General features: G+C 39.0%; 1 protein-coding gene across 2 annotated transcripts; it reads left to right on the top strand.

Annotated features, from left to right (window-relative positions):
- Positions 1-8: 8 nt before the first annotated feature.
- Positions 9-20,295, top strand: rbpms2 (RNA binding protein with multiple splicing 2). 2 transcript variants are annotated; one of them, XR_004222026.1, is made up of 9 exons: positions 9-433; positions 10,689-10,766; positions 11,613-11,636; positions 12,142-12,180; positions 12,254-12,316; positions 13,407-13,557; positions 13,985-14,133; positions 17,522-17,593; positions 19,503-20,295. XR_004222026.1 is itself a non-coding variant. In XM_002938874.4 (8 exons), exons 1-7 carry the CDS (start codon positions 380-382, stop codon positions 17,582-17,584), a joined length of 597 nt encoding a protein of 198 aa, XP_002938920.1. In that variant the 5' UTR covers positions 10-379; the 3' UTR covers positions 17,585-17,593; positions 19,503-20,295. The 2 variants fall into 2 exon arrangements, 1 of the variants encoding a protein (XP_002938920.1); XM_002938874.4 differs by lacking the exon at positions 11,613-11,636 and having other exon boundaries at positions 10-433.
- Positions 20,296-21,912: the final 1,617 nt, after the last annotated feature.

Here is a 21,912-nt window from a genome sequence, read left to right as displayed (position 1 = left end):
AAGTTTAATTGATGAGCAAACTGGAAGCCTCTCCACTCCTCACTGCCCTCTCCTAATCCTCCCCTTTTCTTAATTACGCTTTGACATCAGGAAGGGGGTGGTATAAAGCGCGTTCAAGCCCCCTGTCTCTTTTGCACTTTCCCACCTTAGCACTCACTCATACACACCACACAAGCGTACTCTCCGCACCCACACTGCACCTCTACACCACTTCCATCTAGGAGAACAAGAGTTGGTTCCAAACAGCCGACTAACGTCCCATACACGCAGCCACCATAGAAGCACAGAGCGGGAAGGAGCACGCATCCTCTGGCACCCAGGCACCCACAAACTCGCCACCGTGGAGCCCACAGAGGAATCGGCTGTTGGCTTGTACACCATGAGTAGCCTCAAGCCAGAGAGTGAGCACAATAATAATAATATAGAGGAAGAGGTGAGTTCCCCATACAGCTTCACACTTTTCCCGTATTTTGGGATTTGGCTTTTTACCTTGAGCTTTAGCAGCTCGGACCTCGGGGTCACTAATGGCTGGGCCCATGAATGAACTCGTCTAACAAGCTGCACATGAAACCCCCTTGTTATATAAAGTAACCGGGCCATATAGATGCTGGCAGGACCGTTTAGCGTCCGCACCTGTTAGTACTACCTGTGTCCTCCATGCACCGCTACGCATGCTGTGGGTGTTCCACTCTACTCACTATAATAACCTTGCCTTGGGCTACGTGCATTCTGGGGTCTAGGGGTTTACTTATTGGAACTTTTTTCTTCACGTATTCTGCTTTCTAAAGGGTTAAGTTAGCTTTTTGTTAATGTTACATTTTCTGAAAGTAGTTCCGCAGCTGTCACTCGTGAAACAAACCATGAGTGACCGGTCTCCCACGCTGGGATCTTCCAGGCTCTCTAAAGCGATCACGTAAATGAGCTCTAATTCAGATTATTTAATAACCAGTGCGTTACATTTGTACCTTTTGACGCTTTAATTGGTTAGTCGAAGTTAGTTACTTTGTATCAAGTCGCAGTAACTACAAAGAAGCAAAATGTAACGGTTTGGTTGCAAATGCTGAGGATGTGAGCGGTCCAAATGCATTTAAAAGAAATATATAATTTTGTAACATATTTGTGTATGTATAAGGGTAACGTCTTAAGCCTTGGCTATGCCTCTTATATTTTAATATCATGTGAGGTACTGAAGTGTTAATGTCTTATCCAACACATTCCTTAAGCTGAGTTAATATAAACAGATGCCTGAAGTAACATTGCACACAAAGGATTGAACCTGCTGAAAACTCCTTATAAGGGAGGTTAGAAGGTTTCCATTCACGGTGGCTTTATACAAGCGCATCTAGCAGCATTCACATCTAATCTTGCACAACTTGACAAAGTTATTTTAAAACTGTGCATACTACTTTTTCCAAGCTGGGAAAGGCGCATGTTCAGTCCTAAACTGACTGATTAGTGCATAGCTATGGGTTACAATGAACACCTTAAAAACAAATTTACTGCAGTTTTTAATCATGTATACAAACACACAGATCTGTGCACACAGAATTCTGATATGTTAATCCTGTACCCCAAAAGCAACTAAAGGCGCAGTGCCTACATTTCCAAATGTTTTCTTCTCAAGGCCGCAATGAGTTCTCAAATGCTCCATTCTCAGGGATTAAAGCTCTGAGGTTTGTGTTTTGGTACCAGGCACATGACAAGCGTTGTAAAAGAATCTGACTGCCAGCAACTGGCTTAAAGTAAGCATTTTGCTATTTTGGGGGGTAAAGCAGTGCAAAACAGGATTTTGATCAGTTATATATTATATTAATAGAAATTGGGAGCAAACACTAGGCTATGGCTTCTGCAGACCCACAACTAGCAGATTGTTAACTTATTCAGCGGTTGCTTAATCTGTAAACTAGTCAAATATGTAACTAATTGTTAATGTTAACAGTTTAACGCTAGACTTTAGAGTCCGTTTTATTAAAGGAAATGGAAACATGCAACTGAAAATATCTGGGTAACTGGTATCAAAAAGGTAAATGTGAGTCCATTTTAATTCACCCATTCTGGCTTTCAGACATTGTGGATATTTGGGGCCTCCTGCCACTGCGCAATGTTGCGCCCCTACCTGTAACTGTGGGGTCTTGAATGGTATATAGCAATTATGGGGTGGGTTAGATTCCCACTGGCCCCATAGTTATAGTACTGGTAACTTTATTAAACTTTACTAAGAGAATAGTCATCGGGGTTTTGTTTAATGGAATTAATACTTTGCTCCCTGCAAGCACAACAAATACTTTCGGAATCAAAAGAATCTTTTGGTTTCTGATAATTAGGTGTCCTGTTTAATATGACCTTTAAAGCATGGCCCAGCAGAAGATATTGGGGGTGGGGGTTTTAAACACTGGCAGCAGATACTGTAGGGAACAGAGGCCCGAGTTCAAAGGTTATCTGTAGGCTAAGGATATGAAAGGTGTCGGAGTTGTTTTAGTACCAGCCGTGCCGACCGTTCCCCGCAGTTTTACCTCGGCGCAGTCTGCTCGGAGCAAAGGCTACATACCTTGGCACAGGCGCCTCCACGAAGTTCGCATTTCTGCTCATAATATAAGCAAATGGCCAGTTTGACTACCGGGGTAAAATTCCAGGGTGGTTAATCACGACTGATTAGTGGCATTTAGACCCGCAATTCAAGAAAAACCCTCACAAACAGCCCCTTGACGTGTTTATTCTGGCTAATACTCCGTTCCTAGTACAGGGCTGTTAGGGTTCCATAGCGCGACCAACATTGGTCATCAACCTAATCCATATGTCAGGCCAACTCTTGTGAAACCTACAAACTTTGTTCATTGGATAAATAAGTGGTTGAAATCATTTTTGTTCTCATGTGTAAAAATATATTTAACCCTGCAACCACATAGCTTTTGCTTTGTGGGGCTACAGTGTTTTCATTACTTATCTTTCTATTCAGTTACCCTATTCATATTCCAATTCTTTCAAGTCACCAGTTGCTAGGGTAAATTGGAGCCTAGGAACCAGATAAATGCAGAGATTCCAAACTGGAGAGCTGCTGAATGCTAAAATCAAAACTGTAAGTTGTATCAAAAAAGACCAACTGCAAATTAAACCTGAATTTTATACTAAACGTTAACCAAAAGATGAAAAACCCTTCAATGATTACAAGCTTACCCTATAGTAAGGATAATTAAATGTGACTTTACCTTATGAGCATGGTCCTCTTAACAACCTGATGCCCATATTTGTATGTAATCTGTATGTTTCATTTATGAGCGTTCTGTTGTACAATTGTGCAGAATGTTTGTGCTTTAACAATACTTTCTTATAATAGTGTTTACACTTGGCACCATGGAAACTTGTAAATCCATATAAAGCGCTGTTTATTTCAGGACAAATAAAGGTGCCCATACATAGTATGGGTCTTGTTAGGCATTCTACCTTAGTTTGCCTGAATGAACAATTACTAAACACCTGGGATAATTGGAACATGGCTGCTGCAGCTCCTCTTCACTTATCTAATGCACCATGTTCTGACCTACATGCTACACTGACAAACCAAAAGGTTTTCAAGGTTTTCAATGCTTGCACGATCATCTTAACAGTGTAACTGATAAGCAGTTTGTTAGACTGGTCATAGAATAATAAACTGAATGTAAACCCTAAATTGCCTACTTGCAGTATTAATTTGGTTACTTTCATTAATATTTTTACCGCAAAAGTCAACTGTCCATGCTACATTGGTGCAGAGGCTCCTGCTGCGTGCGCAGCCTGCTGCCGTTTTTACTTCAGTGTGTTCAGTGTCGGACTGGGATGCCAGGGGCCCACCAGATAATCTTAGACCATGGGCCCACTGTCTAAACTATTTTTCATTCACTTCTCATGCCTCTATTTTCCTAGTTTTTTTTATCTTTACATACTATAAAATTCTCATTTATATTTAACCTCTTTGTTCCCATGGAGAAATAGGTAATGACCATAAATTAGGCCAAATTGCTAGAATCAAGAGGGCCCACTGACACCTGGGCCTACTGGGAGTTTTCCTGGTATCCCTGTGGGCCAGTCCGACACTGAGTGTTGAAGGAGATCACAGCAAGGAAGCACCATGGGGATTGGGTCTGGGTCAGCAGGGCCACTGGGTTTTTTTCCCAGTGCCCTGCTGGCCCTGTCTGAACCTGCATCAGTGCTGTTAATCCGCTGTTTTTGCTTAAAGGAGACATATCATATAAAAAAATTAAGAATGTACCAGTGAATTATACTCCTATAGAAGGATTGTGCTTAAAGGTGGGGTTTTTGTAGAATTTCTCAATAAATCTGACTGAACCACACCAGTCCCACACATCTGTTCAACTTCCTGTTGGCCGAGTTCTCTGGATGTGCAGGGGGGCCGCCAGCTCAGTACAGGCACTGTAGGATAGGCTGACCTGATAGGGAACTGAAGCCTGTCTGTGCTTGTGTGAGTACAAGGCTGTGATTGGCTATCCCTCTCCTGCTGTGCTTCTGGCAGGGACTGTTAGGCTATGCCCACCCTTCATTTGAAACTGGGACCAAGAGCTGATTGGGTCTATAGAGCTCCAATAAAAGGGGCCATTTTTACAGGTAGGGTTAATTTTTAGCCCAAAGTGAAACCAGCACAATATATTCATAACTGCTTTTAAGATAGGGTTTTTCCATGTATCCAATATGTCTCAATTTTTCAAAATTCAGAACCAACTCCATTCCTCCAAGGGCAGAAAATGTGAAAGGCAGACAGATACTGCTTCTTATAACAATAGTATTTATATAGCTTATTCAAAAATATTTATATTATAAAACATTTGCAGTGGGTTTCATCTATATTAAAAGGTTTCTTTATAATTGTGTAGGCATGTCTCTAACCTTTTTAAAACCTGTGACATGGTTGTTCATAGGTTTCTGTTAAATGGGATTTTGCTTGCATGTTGGGTCTTCGAACTAAACCTTATATATTGAGGTATATAAAGATGTTGAGATGCTGTAGGGACATTTAAAAAAAAAAAAAAAAAAAAAGCGGCTGCACTGGATTGTAATCTTCCTTGCCTCAGTTGTTGACTCAAAATGACATTGGCTCAAGCATCCAATCCAGTCTTTAAGCTCATCTGCCATTTTGTGCAGCTGTGGCACAGGTGTTTCCTCTGCTGGTGTAAGGGTGGTTCATGGAGAGGAGTACGTGTAAATGGTACCCCTGACTAGCTTGCAACTTTGAAATCTTACATAATTGCCAAACATCTGGTAGGGGCAAAACCCTGAAACCTGTGTCTAAAGGAGGATATACATGGGAAGTTTAGTGCTTGTACTCATGAGTGGTCCTTCATGTTTTTCCCAGCAGTGCGTTCTCCTGCATTTGCATGAGCCTGTGGTCTGAAAGTGTTCAGCCATACAAACCATTAGCCACAGGAAAGGCTTGGAAACTATATTTTCTCAATTAAATATGAAAATTGGTGTTTTCTATGCCTAGTTTATGGCTATTCTTTGCAAAAAGATTTGTAGGTACCTGCAGCATGTATTTAATAGTTTGGTCTTGATAGGCAGATATGTCCCAGGTGCTAAGTGATAGGAATGAGGAGATTCACCCATCACTGCAATCATGGGTTGGATTTCAGGCAGCATTTTTGGCCCAAAACCTGCCTGTCACACTGTACATTTGGGCTGAATCTCAGTTCTTTCCACTATGCATACAGGAAAACTGTATTTTCTGCTAGCATTTGTGGTGGCAGAGAAAATGCCTAGAAATATAAAAAAAAAAAAAAAAAATCTACCTGGAAAACTCAAAATCAAAGATCTTTATTGCATGAATTTAAAAATACAGTAGAGTGACTGGGTAAAGTCTTAGAGGAGACCATACATATTTTGTAGCCAAAACATATGGTTTCCTTTAGACTTGGGTACTAAGTCTCTCCATGAAATGTCCTGTGACTTTAGATTGACAGACTTTTTAGAGTTATTTATGAAGTTTCCCTGGTGCAGTTTTCTTTTTACATATTTACTGACATCTGGTCCGGAAATGCTTTTGGTACAAGTTGCACAGTTTTGATAGTGACTAGCAAGTGCTCCCAAACTTTTCTAACTACTTTCATATTACCTAGACATGAAATTCTGCTTTCATCACACTTTGCAAATACTTAAGTAGGTATGGGTTTTTTTCTTTAACATGTTTAAATGTAAGAAATGTTTACTTGACACTGTAGGGCTTCCAGTTTAATAAGTAAGCAATTGCAGGTGAACATTACAAGTCTATTTAAATTGCCCAAGGGGGCTGCTTTTCTTTTACTCCCTTTGTAATTAATTTTCTTCCCTTGGGGGTACCTTAAGATAGATTTAAAATTAATAACTGAGGAGAATGTTTCCTGTGTTCTGTGCAACCACATGATAAAAACAATTTGATTTGAAGCCTTAGGCTGATGCCACACAGTGCTAAATTTTGGGCCTGCAGAAAAAAACAGGATGAGAATCAGACCCTACGCTGGAACCAGCATCCTACTTTGTCTGCACCCAGAACTGTTGTCTGGGCCCAGGTCCAGGCATGCAAGTTTTTGTTAATATCCGCCACATGTGCCTGCACCAAAGCAGACACAATGGTTCCGGGTGCAGGCAAAGAAGGCTACTGCCATCTTAGGGGCTGATTCTTGGCCTGTATTTTTTCACAGGCTGAAAATCCGCCTCGTGTGGCATCAGCCTTAGGCTGAGGGCACATGGAGCATTTGCTCTACTCTTCTCTCAGCCTACATTTATTTTTTTTCTTTTAACAATGCTGTATTTAGTCTGTTAGTCGAAAAAAAACCTGACCTTTTTTCTAATGTGACTATTTCAATGTGTATACAAAGAAAAACTGGTATGTTGTCCTAGTGTGTTATGGCATTTCCCCTATATAGACACTTGCTTCCAAAAAGTGTATATACCCTTGTCTTATCTCTTCTCACCAGTTCCTGCTAGTGTTTAAAGTACAGGTATTCCTGTCCCCTTTACTTTTCATGCAAAGGAATAAAAGGCATTTGTCTCATCCTTATTTATAGTAAGTTGAGACCAAGTGAACATTGTCCTTTGGAACACACTCCTATGCTGGTGTGTTTAAAAGTTTTTGCAGATGTTTTATGTAACCTGGAATTGGAGTGCCATGCTGCATTTGATTAGCTTTTAATCAAAACTGGGTAGCTGATCCAAGAGAAGCATGCGGCATGGATAACGTGATTTACTCGAGACACTAGTACAAATCCATATTTGGCTAGATGTTCCACCTATTTTTAAGCATCCTGTGGCACAAGGTTAAAGTATGAGTATACTGAGCTGTAATAAGTCTTTGCATGTTACATGCACAACTACTTTGGTTGTATTTCTTAACCTGTCCCTTCTCAGCCTGTCAGTTACAGCTTCTTATGCTAAAGGACTCCTGCTGCACAAATATTGCAGCCCCCTCTGAGAATCATGGGGATCAGATACATACCTTCCAACTGTCCTGATTTAGAAGGACAAGTCCCTTAACAGCATTTTAGCATTTAGTGCAGGAGATCAATGTTTCTCAAACTTAATTAAAAAGTAGCTTTTGGCAGACAGCCCAGAAATCTTAACATGCTACACCTGCACTTAGATACAATTGTAACGAATAAGCAAAACCGGTCTCTTGGGGGTGGGGGCAGAGACTTGTATTTAAACATAAAATAACCTGCCAAATTTAGTAAAATGGGAGTGATATTCAGGGGGTGTGGTTGCAAAAATAGGCATGGGTAAAAATTCTTTACTCGCTGCGCACAGTATTTTTCAGTCCCTCTTTACATTTTTTTCAAATATTGGGAGGTATGCAGGCAGGTAATATAAAAATCAGGCAAATACTTTTATGGCAAAATAGCATCCAAAGATAGTGTTATGATGTAAAGGTTTAATTTCTCATGTTAATAAAAGTCCACTTTTTGTGCATCACAGCATTCTATAATGTCAGCTTAAATCATAATTCCATATACATGAAGTATGGCTTGCTGGTACTGCACTGCAAACTGTTTCTTCTAAGATTAAGTTAAGACTAAGTAGAATGGAGACGGCACAGTAGTTTTTTTTTTTTTTTTTTTTATGGCACCAAGTGTTCTATCATTAGGGCTTAACCTTCCCCATTTTAATGTTGATGTTTTCATTTGTCATAGCAGAAACTGTGCCCTACTGGCCCTATATGGCAAAATATTTTGGACTTTGATGCCATAGATGTGTTCCAAATGCATTGATATTGTGTAGAGGGGTCAGCCCTCCCAGTCTTACTATGAGATTGAGATCTAAAGGCTCTCAGTTGTGAACTGCGCATGTGCAGTTAGTGTTGGTGATGTTATTTGGCACTTTGTGCATAATGTCATTCACCCCCTCCACGAATCCATCAATACTGACTTCTGCTCAGTGCCCAATGAGTACATGGGAAAAGAACTCCAGGGTTGACACCTGTATTCTGATATTGGCCGCTGCTGGGTCTGCTGTCTCCATTAGTACAGCCTTGCTTGTGAGCATTATAAATGGGTGTAAAAATTAAACTGTAAAATAAGATTACATTTTTGCCTAACCAATTACATATAATCTAAAAGGCTGTAGTGAGCAGATGTCTAACCATAAGGACAACACCGCATCCTGCTTTCAGCTCTTTCACCTCTAAGTGACTTTAGAGGGGCCACATGGGGCGTAACTGTTCAGTTTGTGAGTAGACAGATCAGATTCAAGTCACTGTCCTAGCCAGCTAATACACGGGGTTGCTTTTTTGCCATTGAAATGCCATATTGTAAAATTTTGTTTCAACATTATAGTTAAAACTAGAACATAATCTTTGTCTTAGCCAAAGCCTCCTTTCAGAGGGGACATATAACTGTTGTATACCGGAGTAGACCTTTACAATATTTTTGTATTAATATGATGTATGCCCTTACAAAAAATGTAAATATCTACTCTCTGGTACTCTCTCCCTTCTGGCTGCTCTGGTAGCATATCTGATATACAGTTTACTGCTTGCAAACCCTTTTCATTCATGCTTACCAAGTTTTGGTTAGAATGCTTCAAAAACATTCTCTCAATGTATACACTTTTGTGTTTTTGTTTTGTTTTTTGTGCCCATATGTCCCTTGCCTGGTATCAGGTATAGGTCATCTTTCTAGGTAGCTTCCAACTGATATCCAGTTTCATGTGTAGCATTTTGAGTGCATCTGGTGCCGATAGTATTTAAGACTAAACTGGATAAGCCCAGAAGTGTGTGGTTCCAAGATAGATTTCAGAGTTTAAAGGTTTTTTTTTTGCCAATTCAAATTTGTATCTTGAATGCTTGCTTATTTATTAAGGAAAACTCATTCCAATAAAAAGCTTAAAACATGTTAAATTTCAGTTTAAAAATTAAAAAAAATATTAAAATTTTAAATTGAAAATATGGCTTTACAGTGCCATTGACTTTGACATTTAAAAGCTTGCAAGTTCATGCAGAAGTTTACATATCAAATTTTTTGAAACATGATTGTGCATGTTTTAGCGATAACTTGAGTTGTGGAAAGAAATCATAACTCTAACATTGATAAAACACCCCCTTAATGCAAGGCAGCCTCTAGCTGAGTCCCAGTGCAGAGTGCTATTTTCTGCATTACACCAATTTAACCAGGTTCGCCATCCCACAAACTCAAAGATCTATGCATAGATGGTGGATTTGCCAACATCTGGTAGTGGTCTTGAAGGATTAGCTTTGTCTTAAAGTATGAGGTGTGCCTGAGAATGTAGTCATGGGCTGTTTTCTATGCATCTTAACCACTTTCCCCTAATCGTTACTGTCCACCCCTCCTGCCTAACACCTGTCACATGCTGTTACTTCTGCACTTGTTAGCAGCTCACTTCTTAAACCACTAGGGATGTTTTCTGTCTCAATGAGAACAAAACATTCTGCGTCAGGGCCAAATGCTCCTGAAAACACTAAAATATTTACCAGTTCTGTCAAATCCAAGTAGAGAAGGCACACTAGTTTCCACCAGAGGATGTAATAGCTCTGAAAAGTGGGTTAAGCTCTTATATATGCACAATTGCTTTGTGGCCACAACTTCCCCAGGGCAGCCTAGCAACACAGGTCTTCATCTTCTAATAGATTTGTTTTAATCCAAATGTATATTCTGAGGTATAACTGAATAGACTAAAACTAACAAGACCATGCTTTGACAAACTTATGTAAATGTATTTCTAAATTAAATGTGTTTTGAGCTTATTTATGTAAAGTTTTATTTTAAAACATAACTTTAAAATAAGTGACACTAGACTTTATACATCTTTATGCTTACAATTTGAAGTTTGATAGTAGCTGCAGACCAAATATATTTCTGGACATGCAGGCCAGCCCTTTCTCTTGTTGCATAAGGGCATAAACAACTTAATCACTTAAAGATATCTCAAAAATGGTGCAGTAGTTTGCACTTTTTTCACATTAAATTAATCTTGCAAGATTTTTTTTTTTTTTTTTGCTAGCTTTATACAAATACTTAAATATCTAATACTTGAACTTGTATCAGAATAGTTCTCTCTGCCTTCTCTAGGTGCTGGTAGCCTATCAAATGTTTTGATTGCTTTTGGGCTATTCATGTGAGGTTTCTTCTATATCGCTAAATCTGTAAATTAAACTGCAACAAATGCCTTGGTGGCTTTATAATCTTGTGAAAATTGTTCCCTTCCACTTGCAGGTACGAACTCTATTTGTTAGTGGGCTACCTATTGACATCAAACCCAGGGAACTTTATTTGCTTTTTCGACCATTTAAGGTAAGCTTTTAACTAGAAATCTTTTCACTTATGGAATAATGTACCTTGCACTTGCATTAATAGGATTTATTTGTGATATAGATCTTATCTGCAAATGTTTCCAGTCTGTATTACAAAGCTGTAGCCAGTACTGATAAATATAACATTTTGATCATATAGCATTAAATGAACTTCTCTGCAGAACAATCGATTCTGATATACAATATATCCATTCTTTGAAAGTCATGCTTTAAAAAAAGCTATCTCCATATTTTAATGGCTTGACTCTGCATGTATATTTATAAACCAAAATATGGCCATGTGCAGGAAGTGATGGTTTGACTTTTTGGTCATTATCCACCAGCTGTTTGGCCACCACTAGTGTTTTTTTGTTTGGTTTGTTTTTTTGTCAAACTTTAAGTAAAACCTTTTAGAACTATATGACTTGTCTTTGATATTTTGGAAAATTTTAAATTCACATTGTTTTAAAACCAGGATATTGCAGAACGTTTTGGCTAATATTTTGCTTAAAGACTTACCTTTTTAGCTGCCTATGAAGCATTTAAAATATGTTCCTCGACATAAGTTCAAGTGTGGCCCAATCTCTAGTATTATAGGTGCTGACTTCCTGCACATATGAATTTTTCCTTCCCCTGGATAGTGGCAAGTAACCTAAAACTGGTAAAACTGTTAAAATAGTGAAAACATTGTGGTTCTAATAACAGAATCCTGTCACTTTCTGCCTTATGCTTTGGGTTCAAGGGAAAGATGATATAGGGATGGGGCTGCAACATTTGATTGGTTCAGGAACCCTTAGTTCAAAAGCAGGTAACTGGTTTATTTTTCTCTTCCCTTCCTTTGCCTGAGCTGGGGGTCAAACTGCAGTGAAAGGTACAATTTTAGATTCCACCATTCTGCCACATTACATAATCAGACAGATGGGCTAAATTGATTTGGATTCTACACTTTAAAATGTTCAATTTCCTTGCTGCTTTTTTTCTGTTATGCAATGGACACCTTTCTTAAAGCTGATCAATGCACAAGGGTCTGTACGATCTGGCATTTTAAAGAATGTATATCCATCTCATTTTCTCCTAAATCCCATCCTTAAATTGCACAGCATAATCACATCTTTCCACACTGACAGAGCACAGCCTTAGGCACTGCTGGGTAGTATGGTAATCACTTCAGTTCTGCTAATGGGAACCACAGCACCACCCCATTGCAGAGGGTGCAGTTACACCCAATCTGCAGCTTGTCACTGCTGTCCCTGGTCATACTGACCTGCCCTTACCTAGTGCCCAGCACACCCACCTCCCTCAGTGCTGTAATAACACCACATAATCTATTCAACCTTGTATGCATCTTTAAAAGTGTACTTCTACTTTTTTTATAGGGTTATGAAGGATCACTCATCAAGCTTACCTCAAAACAGGTACAAATTCCTTCTAGAATGTAACTATGCTGGGAAAGTGACTATTTTCTAACCATTCTTTTCTTTCCTTTAGCCTGTTGGCTTTGTCACATTTGACAATAGGGCTGGAGCTGAAGCTGCAAAGAACGCCTTAAATGTAAGTAGGAACTTTTGATCTTTAGTATTAGTCACCGAACAGTATTAAATTGCAATGGGTAGCTCACCTTGAAATGGCCTAATCCCAGCAACTTTTCGATTGTCTAAAAATTTTTTTTTTGTAGCTTCTAAATTAATTGTGCAGCTTTCCCGCTCTTAAATGAGGGTCACTGACCACTGCAGCCAAAAGCCTACTGCTCTTAGAGGATACACTTTTTATGTTGCTGCTGCTTTTATTACTTAACTTCCTATTAGTCACACTATTCATGCCAGTGGGTGCAAATGTACATTGGAGCATAGCAGCCAAATAGCTGCTGAAATTCTAAAATGAGCTGCTGAACAAAAAGCTACATCTTAAAATCCCCAGAAGATAAACAAATGCAAATTCTCAGATTCCTATATCAAAGTTAAGGTGACCAACATGTTAACATGGTAAGTTAGGTTGAAAAAAGACATACGTCCATCACATTCAACCATAATGCCTAACTTCTAGTTGATCCAGAGGAAGGCAAAAAAACCCATCTGAAGCCTCTCAAATTTGCTGCAGAGGGGGAAAAATCCTTTCTGACTCTAAGATGGCAGTCCCTGGATTAACTTGTACTAAGAGCTATCTCCCATAACCCTGTATTCCCTCACTTGTACTGAGAGCTATCTCCCATAACCCTGTATTCCCCCACTTGCTAAGAATCCATCCAGCTCCTTAAAGCTATGTAATGTACCAGCCAGCACTGACCTACCTTATTAAAGCAGAGAGGTTGTTCACCAGTTGAGTAAATTAGTCTGAATATGCAAGTGATAAATGGTTACTTCTTCAGACTACTGGAATAGTAAAATCTGGTGTGAGATATATATGCACCCCAATGCTAATAACCTATTGGAAGTGTTCTTTTTAGATCAGCAGTAGAGCATCACAAATTAAGTCTGTACCTCTCTATGCTTCCTTCACACCAGTCAAGCTTACAAACCAAACTGCTATCCTACTCACTCACTCGGCTGGTAGAACTTGTCTATTGCAACATATGTATTTCTTCTACAGTCTAGTATATGTGCAAGTATTAACAAAGGGGTGTTTTTTATTCATTTTTATATAGGGCATCCGTTTTGACCCAGAAAACCCACAGACATTACGGCTAGAGTTTGCCAAGGCTAACACAAAGATGGCAAAGAACAAATTAATGGCTACACCAAACCCCACAAACCTCCACCCTGCACTTGGAGCACACTTCATTGCACGAGATCCATGTGAGTCCTTTGCATTTCTCAATGGAAGTCTGTAGTAGTTGCTCACAACAATGCTTCTATGGGTCGTTCAAGATATTGGAGCAGAACCTAAGCAACTGTTTACTGTCAAACGGTTTGGTGGGCATGTGGTCAAAAATGCATTTTTTTCTTATGTGGTAGAATACAATTTTGCTGGTTTGCTTAGTAGACTTTTTTTTTTATGAATCCTCTTGGCTGAATTCATTATTGTAAAAATAGATATAATCATATATAGTGTTGACTAGAGATGGTAAGCTCCAGTCATAAGCTTTATGGCAGTACATATTGTAAGGTGTGCCTGTATGCTGAATATGCCGAATATGCCCTAATCTCCTACAGAAATTTCAAAGTATTGTAACCTATTCTACTAGCTATTGATTGGCATTAAATGAATGCTTTTTGCTTATAGATGACTTAACTGGGGCTGCACTAATCCCAGCATCACCAGAGGCTTGGGCTCCCTACCCACTGTATACTGCAGAACTTGCTCCAGCCATTCCACATGCTGCTTTCACATACCCTGCTGCTGCTGCTGCCGCTGCTGCACTTCATGCCCAGGTAAATGGAAATGCACTATAAGACCAAAGCTTAGATTCATTATAAAATGCATAATTTTTCCTTCCACAGGAGAAAGACTAAGTAAATGTACAGATTAGTGCTTTGAAATGTTTATTGCCCTTCCAAACAACCATTTTCACTTAGGCAGCAGTAGAATTGCTCTTCATTTTAACATTAAACATGTTGCCAGTAGTGGGGTGGGGACGGCATGCATAATTTTGTCAATCCAGTTTGTAACTGTAAGGTGGCTATACATGGTAAGATTTGATCATATGACGTGGTCTCCAAAAAAGCACATCTTTCCCTCTGGTATGCCCGAAATCATGCTAATGCAATTGTTTGGCCCTAGGGCCGAAAGATCACATTGAGTCAGTCTTAAGAACTTAAATCAGCAGCTGAAATCTTCCCATGTATAGCCACCTTAAGTTAAAATGTCTTTTTACGGTAAAACTAATGAGCCAGCACATTGTAGCGTTTAGGTGCTCTTTTAAGTTTCATCTCTGCACTCAAAGGTAAAGGTCTGATTAGGTTATAATGTATACATTTAAAATGTTTAATGCTTACCATGCCCCTGTTTGCCCCTGGATCTTATACTACTGTAAGCTATTGCCATTCAAGTAAATGACTAACCTTGATAATGCTGTGTGGTTAAACATTACAATTACCTTGTGACCCTAGACATTTCCCAAGGAAAAAAATATAACCTGAAGTAGCCCTTATTTAACCTCCATCTCCTGTAAAATTAAGCTGGCCGTTTACACTGATGGGAATACAAGCAATCAGTGCTCCAGAGGAGCAGATAAGCTACAGAATCTTATCTGAAGGGCCAAAATTGGAAGCTTAAATATGCTGTGTATGGCCACCTTTCGGGCTCATACCAAGGAGTGTAGTGGCATTCTCCTGAGGTCCACCACAGGTGAGTGCAGAAAGAACATGCCCAATTTTTATGGGGCTTTACAAACAGGTGCATGTAAGTGTTAAATGCAGGTGAAACAAATGTTGCATCCAATCTGACCTGAAAATAAAATCGCCTTTTGCAGCAAGAATGTGCTGCAGTTTGATTTCACTGATGTTTGTTTAAACCCTTGGCAAGGGGTTATGTGACTGCTTAGCGCCCGACTGTGGTAGAGGCACACTAGAGTGAGTACTTAGGGTCCACGTTTGCAAGCAGGCTATTGTAAAAAATCAGGCATCGTTCCAAATGGCTGGCTATTGCAGCTTAGTATCTCACTATACCAAGACAGGCAATAGGGTTGTGAAAAATGGCTTTTCTTAAATTACATTGGTTACAATTTGTTTCCATTGTGGGAAGTGTATATTAACACTTCATAGTTCCTTTTCTAATGTGCATTTCATAGCATCTGAAGATAGATGGGCAGACCTGCTGTATAAGAGTAAAGCTTAGTTCCTTAGCTTCTAGAGTACTCTCTAATCTGTTCATTCCCACTTATTTGAGGCATGTGATGTAGCAAATTGTGGCAACTGCACAATGTAAATGAGCACACCATTTTGTGCTTATTCTGGCCCTCCCACTTCTCTGCATGTTGAGGATTTATAACTGCAGTCAGACCAGGCTGACAATAAAGAATGCATTTTCAAGTTGAAATCCACTTTTCTGTGTCTGCACCCAGGCCTACACTATGCTGACAGGTGCAGAAACCATACAGAGCAAAGGTGAGTGGTTAGACAGTTTCTTGGCCTGCAGAGAAACTGCCTGGTCTGTCTGTACCTATAAGGTGTGCATGAGATCTTGTGCACAGAAGAAATAAGAACTGTGTACCCCTTCTAAAATGTACTTTCTAATATTTAGGTATAATGACTTTTATATGAACATTTAACCCTTAGTTGATGTAAACATGTAAACTCCACACAAAATTTAATCTGAACAGCCTCTTTGAAATCTTTCAGTACCTGCCACCCTGGTTGTCCTGAGGTTAATAGTAAGGCTGCAACATCTCCTTAATCACTTAGATTTCCTTCTCCTTCTGTAACCCACTCAGCCCCCCCCCTCAGGAATTTGCTTTGATTTCTAGCTTGTGGGCATGCTCAGTTGTTCCACATTACTAAACACACCCTCCAGTCTAGCAGCCAGTAAAGAGATGAAATTGCTGGTTCCCATAGAAACTCAGCTCTAGGTGTCTGCTTCAATTTTTTTCTCCCAACCAACTCTCCTTAGCTCAGCCGAACTCTTATCAAGTTGTGCCTGTGTGAGCCTGTATTTTTAAAAAGTATGCTGAATAAGGGTCTGTGTGTATGCTGTTTGCAGATTGGAAAACGGCTTTTGGAAAATGTGATGGTGCTGGCAAGAGGGGATATATGCAGTACAAATTATGTCATTTGGGCGGGGAGATGTGCCCAACTGATATACACTGTAGGCAAATGTAGGCTTTACATGTCCTTTAAACCTTAGGGTCACCCATAAAATTAGTTTAAATTTAATTCAAAGTGCAGAGCCAGTGGTCCTACAGAACTGCTTTCATGAGGTGGTCTATAAACAATGGTAAACTTCATCTTTTTAATATAATTGTTTTCCATATCTCATTTTGCAGTGTTTTCTGTTTTGAAAGAGCAAAGTTTTCCTACCTCATCATTTTTAGTGTCCATTGCACTTTAAAGATATGGCATACTATAATAGTGTACCCTGACAGTTAGGTTTTTTTAAGCAGTGGAATGTTATCATCTGCTCCCTTCCCCCCTCTGCTATAAACATGCTGGACAGAAAACATCTGTCTTAAAATGGCTATTGGATATAGCTGTGATATCTCAAGTTATTTAGTAGGTCTTTCTGGTGATGGGGGTTTATTTTAAAGCAGAACATTTATGTAGTCCTAACAAAAAGGGAAAATTAGCATTTGGTCTACTTAATATCCCTGTGCTGCTTACACTTTTGCTGTTCAGGGTCTGCGTTTTGGCTAGTGTCCCTTCCCAAGATCTCCTGGGACTGTGGGTCTGGCAAACTGTACGCTTATTTAGAAAACATGTCAACAACAATGAAAATCTTAGCTTTGCCTTGCCCATCCTAGTAAAACTTTTGTATTTTTTCACATGCTGTAACATTATGTGGAATAAGAAGCTGCTGCTGTGGGGGCACACCTTTTAAGTAGGGGGTGAAATTAAGACTTGTGTATCAAATTCTGCAGCATTCTATGAAAGCATTTCACAAATACTGCCAATGTAAAAACTTTAAGCCAAGACATAACAGCTGGATGTTCACAGTGGTAATGTACATTTGCTTAACAGATTAAGTATACTGTAGTATACTCCATAGAGTAAACCCAAAACCCTTATCTGCAAGGAACCGAAGAGCAAAACAGGGATAATTAATTTTGATAGCTGTCCTCAGAATTAACATACACGGTTCAAATTCTCATCTGACTTTGCCTTTCAGATGCGTTGGTATCCTCCATCTGAAGCAACCCAGCAGGCATGGAAGTCTCGCCAGTTTTGTTAGAGCTCTTTGGTAAGAAATGTATTCTTGTACTAGGTTATTTGCAAGGAAATTTCAACAAGTAACTTCTGTTCTACTTCACCCTGTAAGCTTGTGTTTGGTATTTGTAGGATAAATATTTTGGTCTTTAAGCCAGTCCTCTGTTAATCCTGCATCAGTCCCCTGTATATCCTCTAACAGATTGCCTGCATTCTAGAGTATGATTAAAAAGCACACTTTGCTACATGTATTTTGGACATGTCCACTTATTCAACCTTTTGGAGAATGTTGGACATGCAATATATACCATATCATAAACCTTGAAATACCTAATGACCCAGAATATGTTCTGCTATTCCATATGGAAATACCACTTTCTACTTTCACTAGAAAGTCACTAGAACCGCACTTGTTGAATGCAGCTAAAATATTGATACCGCAGAGATGGAACCGTAAGTCCAACATTGCCAGATTGGTATAGAAAAATAGAAGAAATGCACAAATAGAATAGTTATAACACTTAACAGTACTACATGGTTTCACTGTCTGGCTTTTTTTAGTCAGATTTTTATAAACAATCTATCTTAATGTACTGGTGAGGTACCTCTCCTCCCCTTTTTTCCCACTCCTTTTTATCCCTCTTTTGTCTCCCTAACTATTCCTTCTCATAATATTGTATAATTGATCATATGCATATTACATGATACAGACTCCTGTAATCTGTTTATTTTTGAAAATAAGCATTATTGAAAAAAACACACTGCAATTAAAACCTGTTCTTAGCCCTCCAGTTTACCATTTAGACATTTCTGGTAGTTTTTGTATAAATTTCAGAATTTTTGTAGTATGCATGCCTCCCAATCTGTTTGAGAAGGTCCTGATTTGGGATTCCCAAAAGTGTGGCCTCACCCAGTAATGGATCTAATCCAAATTATGCCAGAACAATTCTGAGGAGAGACACAGTAAGCAGTTCAATTAGTGACTGGCAGTTCTCTGCTGGAGTGCCATGGACCTAAGGTTCTAAACAAAACTAGCATTAAATGAGAGAACATCATAAAGTAAAACATCTAGTCTGTACAAAAACAAATACCTGCTTTTTGGCCTACAAATAGTACAATATATATGCTATACAAATGTAAAGTTGTTTCCAAGAAGGCATTTGAGCTTAACAGGTGGATTAGGGGAAGAAGTGTGGGATATGATTAAAGCTGACCATACATGCACTGATATTGCACGAAACCTCGTTTCATATGATATTCGGTGCATGTATGGTGCTCAACAAGGCAACTGATATTGCAAAAGGCTGCGGATATCAGTCGACGTGCCGAGGTTAAAAGATTTTGAGCAAAATCGACATTCAGGGCTGAATCGGCAGGAGGAGGTAGCATTTCTATTGCTTCTACCTCCATATCGGACAATTTAAAAAATTGCTACGTGTATGGCCTCCTTAAATCGCATGAGTAGCATTTTCCAGATGCATATGGCTTGAATAGTGGTGATGGTTTAGGTGTGCTCAAACCTGCATCTCGAGTGTGCATCAAACACACACCAAAGGGATCCTAACATCATTGTTATAACCACTTTAAGGTCTTTAAAATTAAGCATTTAATGCAGTGGTGTTATGACAGGCTGCCAGCCCCCCACCCCAGCAGTAGCTACTTAGTATGACCAAGGTAGATCTCGGCCCATTGGTGTATATAGTAAACCACTTAGCATTTAAGTGGAAAGGTCCCTTGTTAGAGAAAATTGGCAAGAATGTTTTTAGGAGAATTTTAAACATTTACAAATAGCTTTGCATCTAGGCAGGACTGGGAACTGCAGGCTGTACCCCTAATCATTACTAGGATAACTACCTGTTGATTTGTGCAGTGACAATCCATAGTATGAAATTTGTACATCTTTAATCTAATGCTGTTTTCCTCCCTTCAAACATTTTTTGCAGGTTCCTTCATACCATTTTGAGGATTTCATTTTGTGCTCTCCATGAATTGATGTGCCAAGCAATAAATTAGTTCTAGTAGAATATCTAACCCATGGACCAGGACCAGTCATCCAGCATTAAGACCTTTTAGTCAACTCCTTACTTTCCACCATCAATTCACTGGGCTGTTTCAGCTACATCCAAGAAAAGACTGCATAGGTTAACTTGAGCATGGCTGTTACAGTGTAAAATGTACCGCTTATTGGTGGGATTGGGAGGGTTTGCATGTTTTCTAGCATGAATTAACTGTCTGCTTGATGTAAACATTACATAAGATTATAGTTAAATTTCAGGGTAACCTTTTGATCTGTAAAAGCTTGGTACTTCCCATTCTACATACTGTTAAATTTCGCTGTTCCCCACCCACTATTTACTGTTCAATGTCAGAGTTCTGTCCATTTTCATTGGAGAGTTTTTGTTCTTGCCAAGTGTAATGCAACCTTAATGGGAAACTGAGCAAAAGTACCAGTATTTTTGTAACATGTTAATAAGGAGATATTTATGCATTTGTTTTTCTTGTGTGATAATTATTAAAGAATATATTAAGTTAATATTATGTTAAAAAGCTTGAAGATTCTGTATGGTTTGTCTGCTGTACTTCATGAACAATTGTGCAATTTTTTTGTGTTCCATTTGCATTCTGCTTGATATTTCAGTATTATGAGAGATGTATTTTGCCTGTAGAGTGAATTTTCTCTTGCTGATCTTATGAGAATGTGATAATGGATAAAAAAAATTATATAAATACAAACTTTGTGTTGAACCATTCTTCCAGTTAAACTATTTTAGTATGTTCAGACTTGGGTTATAGCACAAGTAATTCCTAATCTCTAGTGATTTTTCTCAAATGCTTGAAACCTGTTTTAATGTTCTAAGACATTTGATGCAAATATAAAGTTATTTGCCATCAGTCTACAGAATGGCATAATTATAAATAGACTTATGTCCTCTAGTCTAATTAGAATCAAGCTGCAAGTAAGTGAGGGCATGTCTTTAAGGCTATATAACCATATATTTTGGCAAAATTAAGAGCTGATGGAAATGAATGTTTTATATAACCTGATGGAAACTTAGCAGGATTTTGCCAATTTGCCTGGTTAATCTGAAACTAAAGAGTTTACCAAGGGGGTGAACCTTGACTGTGAGCCCAGTAGAAGGCTTAACTGCAAATGCTGTGCCTTGCTTCTCTCTGCAATCGGGGGAAAACAGCTGTCAAAACTCACTGACAGTCAGGGATGGTTTTGTTTTTTTTTTTTTTATGTTGTGAAGAGTTGTGCTCAAATATCTGGATGACGTGTTTGCAGCTCTAACTAGTCTGGCTGCTCATAAATGAGCAGGGCAGCCACATTGTTGAACACATGGCAGTAATTACTGTATATTAAATCTTTACAGCAATGTATAGAGAGTTGTTTGTTTTTGTTTTTTTTTTTAGATTTGTGTGGGCTCAAGCATTTAACTGGGGCTCCTAGAAAGGTTCAAGTCTTTACCTTGGGCTACTAGAAGCAGCAAACTTTTCACCCCTGGAAACCCAGCTCTAGTCCATATCATTCAGACCAGTGAGTGCATCCTTTATGCTGCAATTTTGTCCCTTCTACACTGTGCCTGTTTGGGTTTTAAGGTAATAGGCCCAAGGAACGCACTTGCCAGTTAGGGTTGCCTTGGCAGCCACAGGAACAGCTGTTCCTGTGGCTGCTTAGGCAACCCCAAGTTGCAAGTGCATTCCTTAGGAATAGTTACTACTGTTAATCAAAAATGTAGATTGGCAACCCACTGAAGTTAATCAGAAGCAACTGGTGTCTCAACGTAGTTTTTAACAATTTGTTTTTCTTTCTGTTAAATATTTGCTGTTGCCCCAAGAGCAATAAGTCCAGCAACCTCAAACTAGTAATTTTAATAACCGCTTAAGTATTTATCTTTTTATAAAGTGCTACAAAGATGCACAACACTGCACAATCTTACAATGTACAAAAGTACACACAAGGTGGACAAGTGTTATAATACAGTAAATAAAACAGACATACCATGTGGTAAGAGACCATAGTAACAGTCCCTGCCCTGTACAGCTTAGTCATAGTTGGTGGGTAATACTCACACATGTTTCAAGCACTAAGGCCCTTTATCAAGTGTTAACCATCTACTGTGCACAACATACATTAATACATACAAGGTACTGAAACAATTGGTGACCTCATGAAGGAGGTGTGACCCAGGAACATGTGATATCTAAGTAGCCAGGTGCCAGTAAATGTCCTTAAAGTCCTTTAAAAGAACTAAAGACTTTTTTAAAAAAAAAAAAAAAAGTCCAGAGTCACAATAAAGGTACTGCCAATTACCTCTGATGCCACTTGAAAATACCAAAAACTGAAATAAG

The sequence above is a fragment of the Xenopus tropicalis genome, chromosome 3, assembly GCF_000004195.4.
Source record: "Xenopus tropicalis strain Nigerian chromosome 3, UCB_Xtro_10.0, whole genome shotgun sequence".
Lineage (NCBI taxonomy): Eukaryota > Metazoa > Chordata > Amphibia > Anura > Pipidae > Xenopus > Xenopus tropicalis.
The sequence above is the reverse complement of the archived record's forward strand: the minus strand, read 5'-3'. Positions and strand labels throughout refer to the sequence as shown.